General features: G+C 27.0%; 2 protein-coding genes across 2 annotated transcripts in view; one reads left to right on the top strand and one right to left on the bottom strand.

Annotated features, from left to right (window-relative positions):
- Positions 1-1,297: 1,297 nt before the first annotated feature.
- Positions 1,298-4,584, bottom strand: LOC112679707 (ralA-binding protein 1). Its single transcript, XM_025549600.1, has 10 exons — positions 4,291-4,584; positions 4,098-4,176; positions 3,182-3,405; positions 2,993-3,109; positions 2,794-2,938; positions 2,564-2,729; positions 1,957-2,509; positions 1,744-1,894; positions 1,553-1,628; positions 1,298-1,495 (listed from the first exon to the last, which is right to left on the bottom strand). Exons 1-10 carry the CDS (start codon positions 4,370-4,372, stop codon positions 1,388-1,390), a joined length of 1,701 nt encoding a protein of 566 aa, XP_025405385.1. The 5' UTR covers positions 4,373-4,584; the 3' UTR covers positions 1,298-1,387.
- A 99-nt stretch (positions 4,585-4,683) lies between these two features.
- The window catches only part of LOC112679706 (leishmanolysin-like peptidase), a 73,910-nt gene continuing 67,689 nt past the window's right edge, over positions 4,684-10,904 (top strand). The window contains exon 1 of the mRNA XM_025549599.1: positions 4,684-5,064. Within this exon, the coding sequence (XP_025405384.1) occupies positions 4,945-5,064 (120 nt within the window). The 5' untranslated portion in view covers positions 4,684-4,944. The remainder of the gene's footprint in view (positions 5,065-10,904) is intronic.

Raw genomic sequence — 10,904 nt, 5'->3', positions numbered from 1 at the left:
ACTACTTCAAATTTAAAGTATAAGTTTACTAAAAAGTCAATCATTGAAGATTTAGAATTATTTTCACTCTTTTCTATCAATTAATTTAATGTTTCTCTATTATAAAATATTACAAATAATATAATTTATTTTTATGAAAAATTATAATACTAACATTATTATTAGCTATAATAATTCCTACAGGTTGAATTTTTTCTTAAAACCATAATACTGTCTATTATAACTTATTAGGTACTAAAGTGAGTACAATAAAAAGGTCTCATATAATTGGTTGTTAAAGGCAATTGTCTTCCTTTATTGTTCATACATTATTACATAAAAGATTATATACTTATTTATATCTACAGTTGGTTTTAACTTTTTTAGATTTTTAAAACATACAGACTGATATTTAGATTTTTATTTTTGAAGAAAATGAATGACTAATGCAATGCTTATGGTAATATTGTCAGTTTTATACTTCACTACTATACTATTTATACTATATTATACTGAATAATTTATTTGACCTACCAGTTACTAAAAAACTTATATCCAAAAAAATATTTGTATTTTGCAGCCATAAGACATTACCTAAATAAAATAGTACCTATTATTTTTAATACATATTAAATTAAAAATTGTTCTACTGAGTTATACTGAAATCAATCTGTTTAATTTAAGGGAAATTAATTAAGATTTTATTTGATAATACAAGATATACAAAATAGATAACTTATTAGATTAATGTAATGGATTTAGTTAAATAAACATTTTACTCATGAATTCCATTGTTTAATATATATATATATATATATATATATATATATATTTCATATATTTTATAAAAATTTACTAATTGTAAGTATTACAATATTTATCAATTAGTTTTACTAGTTGCTTTTGGTAATATAAAACTATTCAAATATGCTACATCAATAATCGACATTACTTTTATTTTTCTGCTGTCAAAACTTTTTTTCATTTATTAATAACAATAATCAGTTAGTTATTTATAGGACACAATATATAAAAATAACTTTAAAAATAAAACACTATATTTTATATCTATAATTTATAACTAAAAGTCATTCACAAAAATATAATAATATTAAGATTGTTATAAAATGAATTGAATAAAATGAATGTTATTATATGAAATATTGAAATTTTGAAGAGAAAATATTTTACAAAAAACATGATAATTAGTACAAATAATAAATCAAATAATAAAAAAATATACATAAATGTTACCTAAAATAGTTCAATATATAATAGAAATGGATAATCAATAGTTTTTCACATTATATACAAAATAATTTAAAATGTCATAGTTTTTTGATTTAGTCTATTCACTAAATTTTTAAATACTATAATAAAAAAAATGGTAATAGGGTTTCAAAGAATTTTATGCACTTGCCATATGTTTGCGTTGTGCTAGTTTTATTTGAATTTTTAAATCAAGTATGGCTTCTCGTTCTTCCTCTATACTTTTTAACAAGTGAACTTTCTGAAACTAAAAATTTTATCAAATAAATAAATTACAAACATTTTCTTGCAAGTGTTTCATTACCTGTAGCATCTTATATTCACTTAACAATGTGTTTTTGGTGACTGTTGTTTCATCAATTGGATACATAAAATATTCACTAAATAAATAACAATTAATAAATAAAGTATTCTAAATTTATGTATAAACATAATATTATATTGTAATATATAGTAAAAAATGAATTTCTATTATAAATATAAAGTTATTATTACCTAACGTTTATATTTCTTCCAACCGACGTCAATTTTTTATGTAATCGATCAATTTCACATTTTTCTTGAACAATACAATCTTTTAAGTTTGCAATGAGCGACATTAATTCTTCAGATTCATACTGCAAGACTAATTCTTCATTATCACTATCTAAAGTTAATCATTTTATTTTAGCAACAATATTTGGTATAAAATGTAATTATTTGAATTACCTGAAGTTGTTGTTTGTACTTCTTCATCAACTAGTGATCCATCACAGTTTGATATGTTAAATGTATCGCTTGTAATGGATCCTACTTCAGCTTTTCCTGATACACTGTTATTAGAATTTTGCCTGCCTAAAGCTGTTTGAGTTCCAACTTCTTCGAATTTTCCATTTACATGATCTTCTTTTTTTACTTTATCTTTTGAAACTTTATGACTATCTTTTTCTAATACCTTAAGTTTCCTTTTCAACTGAGTAATAATTCTTTGAACATCCCATAATTCTTCTTCCTTAGTCTTACATACAAATCCAGCATTCATTTCACGGTGTATATAACCAAGAAGTGATTCTTGTTTTTTTAATTCAATAGTCATTTCTTGTTTGCCAGTTGGTAAATATGGACTAGCACATCTTAAAGGTGGTATATATTTGTGTAAAACAGCACCAGGAAATAGATCATTTCTTTTAGTAATAAAAAATGAGAATAGTCTTTGAGACATTTGAAGAACAGGACACAAAACACAACCAAAGTTTGTAGTGTTCATTTTAGTATATTTTTCCTATAAATAAAAATCAAGATAATAGTGTTTTTAAATATTAAATCATTAACTTACATTTTCTATGATACTGGTAAAATGAACTATTAACCAGGTAAGAGTATGTTTGTTGCATAGTGGAAGTTCTGAAATTAATGACTTGGTTAATTCAATATTTTGAGTTTCAGCAGCATCTTCAAATTTGGATAACAAGTCCGATGTTAATATAGGATCAGGAAGTTCTCTATAAAATTATTTTTAGGATAAATATTAAAATAAAATAAAGTATTAAAAATAAAATACAATACCTCAAGTATTGTTTTAGTAGACTTGTAACAACTGCTAAGTCATAATCGGCTAAATTTACTGATTGGCGTCTATTATACTGAACCTTAAGGCTCTGTACTTTAGACTTAACACCAGGTACTTTATACACACCATCAGTACATAAACCTAAAGTTAAAATATAATTAAAATGAATATAAACAACAATTATATAACACATACCATTCATTTGCACATAGTCAATACAATTTCTCAAAACTAATGGTAAATGAATATCATCATGACATGGATTTCGATCAAATGATATTTCTAATGGAACCCCAAAGATAGGTTGATCTTCTACATAATTAAATAATTGAAAATAATAGTACAATATTGATTTTGTATGATAAGTATTAGAACTTTAATTACCATACAAATCACCAATATCAATAATAACTTTTCCATTTGATCCTTTTTTATCTTTTTTTTTATCTTTTATTTTATTTTTGGGTTTATCTTTCTTTTTTTCTTTTTCTCCATCTTTTTTTTTTTCTTTAAGTGTATCTTTGTTCTCTTTATCTTTAAGCTTTTCATGTTTCTCTTTTTTGATTGGAAATTTAAATGGTTTATTTTTTTTTATTTTAGAAGGGCTTCTGAAAAATATACAAGAGTTTCCAGTTAATATAAGTAAAAAATATAATAAAAATTTTAATATTTATCATTTATTATTTAATTTTAATATATTTAAAACTAAAGCATTGGGAACCTAATTATTACATAGGAAGCACTGATGCTGCTTAATTTCCTCAATGGATTTGTCTGTAATGGCTTAATTAACTAATACCTTGTAACTAATCAAGAGTGATAACAATAGCTGATTAATAACTCAAAAACACATACTAAGGAGCATGTATTTAAACTTAAACATTGATTGGTTACTATTTTGTATAAAAATATAATATAAATCTAAAATATTTTAATAATAATATATGTCTTATTCTATTATGCTAACTTTTAATTAGTAATCTTTCAAAATATATTATTTTCCTGAACTAATAAATAACAAATTGTTATATTTAAAAAGTAAACACGTATAAGTGCCATTGTTATATATCTTGAAATGTGATTAATATTTATAAATATAAAGACTAAACATACAATTTAAAAATATTGTTAAGTAATTAAATATAACTCAACAAGACTTTGATAGTGTACTAGGAATTATATACCATAAGCATTACAATTATTTTCCGAATAGAATAATTACAACAATATGCGCTAATATCACATTGTGACATAGTGGTTTCTCCAACAAAGTTTTATCAGAATCAAAACCTATGCTTACTTGGCATCAGGCTCTTCTTCCGGAGAACTTTCACCTTCCAAAGCAGCATATCCCCGATCTTTTTTCTCTTTGCGTTTGCCTGTGGACAAAAGAAAACAGAATCATTCCACTAAACGACAACAATCCAACCATAGCCATTGCCCGTCCACGAAACGAATCGCGGGCGGGGTGGTGGCCCACACCGTCCACTGACCGTCAGAATCTTTGTGTCCGATTTCTGTGGACGCGTACAGGCCGGGAAAGTCTTTCTCGACGTCCGGGCTGTCAAAATCCATAGCAGTCCCGTCCGAGTGCCGGATAAGTGATGCGTAACGGTTGGAAAACGCGACGCAGGAACGGGAAAAAAATTATTTTTATCACTTGGTGTTATTATTATTTTTATGACTAATACAATGTCGTTATCGAATCGACCCGTTATCACGTGAACGACACAATATTGACGACGACGTCCGGTCCTAAGTTGTACGCGCGAACGGGTGTCTGGCGCGCGCGATTTCGTCACGCACTTCACGCCCTACCGCTCGCCGCCACCACCACTTCTACCATGGTCGCCACCACCACCGCCAGCACTACCGTCACCGACGGCGCCGCCGACCGAGCGTGCACGTTCGACGCGTCCCGGCACGTATTCCGTCCGTATACGGTTTAGTGTGTTATCAGTTGTCGGTGTCGTGCGGTCGCTGTTCCAACCGATCCGTTTCGGTCGTTCTTCTCGGCGTGTCGCGTCGAGCCCGTCTCCGTGCTATACCGCGTTAGACCACCACCATCCGTCAAAGGCGCCTAGTAGTCCGATGGTTTTCTCGCGCGCCGTTTAACTTCTCTCGTGCGTATCCCACACACGACAGCCATGCCGGTCAAGGTGAAGTGGAAAACCGTTTGTTTGGCGTTCCTGGTGTCGGTCGTCCAACTGACCGCCGGCATGTTCGTGCAGAGGCATTGCAATCATTTGTACCCCAGGCCGGACGAGGTAATGGCCCGTTTTGTTATCAATCGTTTTATGCGGCGTGTAGTCGTTGCGCTGCGACCACCGCGATTTTTCCTTTATTCCCCCCCTCCCTTTGAAATTCACTTAGGCCCCGCGTAAAGCATTGTTAGAATCCGGACAGGATTTATCCCCGGTATTTATTTATTTGGTCTTAGAACACAACGGCTTACGTTCGGTTTGTCGTCCGAGCAGGGGTAGTTGGTCTCGGATCATACGCTACGACTGGATATTGAAGGGTAACTATTACAGTAGGTTTAACAATCGTCTCTGTTTGGTACCAAGCAAATGATACAACAATTAGTTTTATAAATTATCCCACCGATCGGTGTTTAATATTTATGGGTAGGCGATAATGGTGAGAGAATCCGTGGACAGAGATTGTAACCACGGTTTCTTCGTATTGAAGTCCCTGAATCATCTCGTCAGTATTTACAATAATTAACAAGTATTAATTTAGTGGTTTTTAAGTATTGTTGAACATAAATCCAATAATATTATTGTTAGTATCATTTATTTCATCGAAAATATTATGGGCTCCACTGAACAGGTTCGTGTAGAGGCCCTTGATTTCCCGATTTACTTTTTGCATTTTAATTATCTTAGAGTTTTAGATTTGTAAAATAGAACCGATTAAAACATACGATTTAGATAACAATAATTATTATAAAAAACTTATTGTTTAATAAAACATAATAATGATGTATTATATGAAAATGGACTACGAAAAATTGTGCTGCATTGATAGTCGTACATTACAATTATGTATACTTAACTATCAATCTATTGGTTATTTTATTCAAACGCTTAATTTCTAATCAAATATCTGTTTGAAAATATACATTAAAACTTTCAAGTATCTTTTGGTTAGTTTTTTATTTGTTATTAAAAAAAAAAAATAGTATATATTTCTTCATGATATTTAATCAGTCGTTTTTTATATACGTTTACCCTATTAATAGAATTTTGCAACTGATTCTTGTATACGTATGGCGTAATAGTATAAAAAATCCTGTTGTATATGCTCAATGCACCCTGTAAATCAAATTTAATAAAGTAGCTTTATCATGTATTCATCGTGTGACGATGTGACACTTCATCATGCTTAATTTCAATGTATAACTCATTAAACAAAATTATAAAAATATTTACTCTAATTATAATTTTGAAAAGTATTTTCTTATTTTATAAAAAAAAGCTTTATAATAATTATAGATAGGCGTCTAATAGTATTTACGCGGGTATTAACTAAATGCGTATTATCTTGGATTTGAAGTTATTCTACTTATTCTAATTTTTCAAATTTTTTCTGTTGAATTTTAATTTCTAAATTACAAAGAATAGTTCATTTGTATTCTTATAAACTGAACTAGTTATATAAACATATAAATATACGAGTACGTATATTTCGTAATTAATCAATATTTATATATATTTATTGCTCGAATCCATTATGTCTATTTATTTAATAGAATTTTATAAATTGTTTTTTCATTAATTACGTAGTCGCGAAGTATATATTTTTGATTTGTCGCTATTATTGTCGAATATGAGCTATATGTATGTTTTCAATCCATATTTCAGTGATTATTATTATTCAATATTATTATTAGTATTAATCATAATACTTATTATTTACTATATGAAATAGTTTATCAACTTCTATATCTTTTAGTACCTATAACTTTATTTTTATTCTGATTTCCCTAGTTATTAGTTATATTAGTTTTTATATTCCTTAATTTTGATGTGACGCATGTACGTCTTATTAAAGTCTTATTAAAATAAATTTTTTTATTAATATTTAAGTATTTATTTTTATTTAGAAGTCTGTTTTTGTTATTGTAATTATTATATTGGTCATCTATGGTGTGATTTAAAAATCGTGTGCAAGGTTAACTGGGTGTAAATGATGTAATTATTAAGTATTATCAAAAAAATGTAGGTCAAATTGCCGTTTAATTTCATGTTTATCGAATTTTCCAAATTATTGAGAATTGTATGATGCTCATCAGACTTATTTTCGCGAATAAAAATATAAATGAGTCGTATGTACTTTGTATGACTAATGGGTATAATACATTTTGTGTGAAATTTTATTACATTTTTAATATCATGGCCATATACTTACTAAAATATGTAAATAATTACAGTTTTTTTAAAGAATAAATTGTTTAATAAATGAAATTAATAAATTAAGATACATCTCCATAAAAATGTTAAGTTATGATATTAATTATAATCACTTAATTATTTACAATTTTGTATGTTATTGATGGTTCACTAATTTTAATTAGCTATGAGTCAGCGATTTTATTGGGGTTGATAGAAATCTTATTACTTTGCTATAATTATTCTCTTTAGAATGGTTTGTATGTTTTGATTGTGTGTATTTTTTATACCTCAAATTTTACTAATACTTGGGGTGATTTGATTGTTTTTACATTTATATTTTAGTTGAGTGGGAAGCTTTTTAACAGTATGAAAATTTTTGGATAACATTTTTAGTATAGAATACATGTTAACAGCTGAATAACGATTTATGAGATTTTTTCAAAACACATTTACCTCGATATATTTACATTGTAGATTATTTTATATTAATATAAACACTATATTAAATACTATTAGTCTTTAGATAGGTTTAAGTGAGTTAAAACTAAATTAATAAAAATCAATGATTAAAATGATTAAGTTTGTCAATTATTTTGTCAAATTTTCTTTTGTATAACGTGTTTTTTGGCAATTTTGTGACAATTTTTACAAGAATTACTAATAAATTCCAAAAGTAACCAGTTAATAGTATTATCTGTGTCCAATTTCCAATAGATGTAGAAGCTATATGGGAATATTTGGAGTTCTCATTTTATTCGAAAAAGCGTTAATGTATAAAAAAAATCTTGAAAAAACATACATATCATTGTAAAATCAATTGTTTCTTTGGTTCACTCTAGTCATAGGCGTAACTTTGAAATTTATTAGGGGGGGGGGGCAAAAATATAATTACATATCTAACGAAAAGGTTGTCCGAGGCTAAACGCTGATTTAATACCTACATATTACTTTATACAATTATTCATTTTCTAACATTATGTTAGGTAAGCGAAAATTTAAAATTAAGATTTAAAAAAAAAAAATGTTATAGTAATAACTATAACCAGCTATTTTGTACTTATTTTAAAACAAGGTATGTTAAGTATCAGAGGGGCTACTGTCCTTCCTAATTTATTTTAGGGGCAATCGCCCATCTCTTGCTCCCCCCCCAGTTTACGTATATGGTTCTAGTGTAATATGAAGATGAAAAAAAGGTAGGCTTCAATTTGATAATGGACACATGTCTCGCTTCATTTACTTCAATGTATAATTGTGATGAATTATTATTATTTAAATTTGAATATGGTATTATGACTTAAAAACACAATGTTCTTATAGAAGAGCTACCTTTATTTAAAAAAGATTATGGTTTACGAAGTGTTGAGTGTTTGCTTTTTCCACTATTAACTGTCACTTATCTTGAAAACTATGCACATGAATTTGATGAATTTTTTTCTTTTTAAAGTATAATGTATATATCAATAGTTTAATATATTTAAACGTTGAACGAAGTGGTCTGTTATTTAATTTTATTTAGAAATTCTATTAAAAGTTATTTTAAAATAACTTATAAAATTATTAATTTTAAACCTAATCGTGGTGTAAGAATAAGATTAAAATTAATAGACTTTTAAAGAAAAAAATAATTACTTCTTAAAAAACAACAAATTGTAATGATAATAATGTATAAAGTAAAATTAAAAATTGATATTTGAAAATTACTAAAATGAAAGTACGATTTATCGATTCTTGATTTTGAGTAGGTGCATCCACATATTATTCACCTTTTGTGAAGTTCATATGAACTGTGTTCAAACTATGAACAAAGTTATTAGAGAAATATTGAATAAGTTACATTTTTCCCATTATGCGTTTATTATCTGTTATTAAAAATAATTTTACTAAACAAAAAAATTATTTAAAATTTTATTCAAAATATTGTTACTCCATTGTTTACCAACTGTCGTTATTGTACAGTTAATTTTTCAAATATATAACTTAGTACATATCTTTGATTTCAAAATATTTGACTAAAATGTTTATATTAAGCATATAATAAACAATAGACTAATATTAATTCGTATTTTTAAATTAAAAAAAAAATTGTATTTGAGATCGAAGTATTTTGCTCTAGCGAATCTTACCATTCCAGCTTTAATAGAGATTATTGAACTACTAAGAATTAATTACCTAATACATTGAACAAAATTGTATTGAATCCATAGTATAAATCTTTTTAATGTAACAATAATACCTCGAACAATATGTTGTTAATTAATTATATTTAATGTGTACAGTGTAAAATATAAGACTTATTAGATATTCACAATACCAGTACTCATTAAGGAGATAAGATTTGTAATTTTTTGTCTCTGTGCATCACACGTATATTAATGAAGATGTGTTTTATTTCTAACGTACTGATTGATTTATTTATTTCGATTAGATATTAAGTCCTCGAGAATGATTTTCTCATTTTTATTCATTTTTCCTTAAAATTTAAAAAAATTAGGTTATGTCAATTTCCAAATTTCTATCTATTTTAGGTGGGTATATGTATATACATATATACAATTTAATAATCACCTAAGCTTTTATCGGAGATTTTCCACATGACGTTAGATACTTTAATACTAAATAATCTTATGCCTTTCGTTAATAGAATTTAAGTATTTTGAAAATTGTAGTTAGTATAATTTATTGAATTTCAAATTTTATGTCAGTGGTAATTTTTATTATTACAAATTATGAATTAAGTTTGGTAAATTGAAATAAAATGAATTAATATGTATTGAATTCAGTAACAAAACACATTTTATTTAATTAATAATTTATTTTTTTTTTTTTTTTTTTATTAAAAGAACAAAAAGACCGCGGCAGCTATGGCCATTGGTCAGACAGTGACTTAAATAAATTACATAGTTACATATTTACATGATTTTATACAATATAAAGTTATATTTCTTTGAATAAGGTGGATTTTTTTAGGAAAATAAATAGTTTTTGAGTTGCGGTTGGTTCCGGGCTGAAGATTTCATATAAGTGGGTGGCTCCAAGGGTTATCATACGTTCTTGCTGGTTATTTCTGCATTCTGTGAAGATGTGCTTGATGGTGAGTTGGACACCGCAGGTAGTACAATTGGGGGGATCCTCTCTTGTCATAAGGTGGCGGTGGGTTAGTAATGAATGGCCTATTCTTAGGCGGTTTAAAACTGTTTCTTGTCGTCTGGAACAACCGGGAGGAGGAGGCCATGGGAGAATTGATTTTTTAATTTCATTGAAATACATATTTTGTATATTTAATGAAATTAAAATTGTATTGTTTTATAAATAAAAGTGATCTATTATTCGTGGTTCAAGAACATATTTTTTTTTTTTTTTAGTTTATCATTTTATCAAAACATAAGTCTAATAATTACCGCAGGTATTGAGAGATCAATGGAAGTTTGGTTTGATTTTTTTATTATTCGGTACTTCCTTTTAGGATTGTATTAATTATTTTTATTTATGTACGGATATTATTGATATGTACCTAATATTTATTTAAATTGTATGAAGTTACTTATTGAAAATTCATTTTTTTATTGAAAAAGTGTATAATGGATATTGTGCTACAAGATTTTAGTTCTAGTCTAATTAATTATTGATAGTTTTATTTTCTAGATCAATTTTAAATACATATTTATCTTCTGTAATTTTCAAATTTTTTATCTTAAATATTTGATTATATA

Source organism: Sipha flava, unplaced genomic scaffold, assembly GCF_003268045.1.
Source record: "Sipha flava isolate LNK unplaced genomic scaffold, YSA_version1 166_pilon_pilon, whole genome shotgun sequence".
Classification (NCBI taxonomy): Eukaryota; Metazoa; Arthropoda; class Insecta; order Hemiptera; family Aphididae; genus Sipha; species Sipha flava.
The sequence above is the reverse complement of the archived record's forward strand: the minus strand, read 5'-3'. Positions and strand labels throughout refer to the sequence as shown.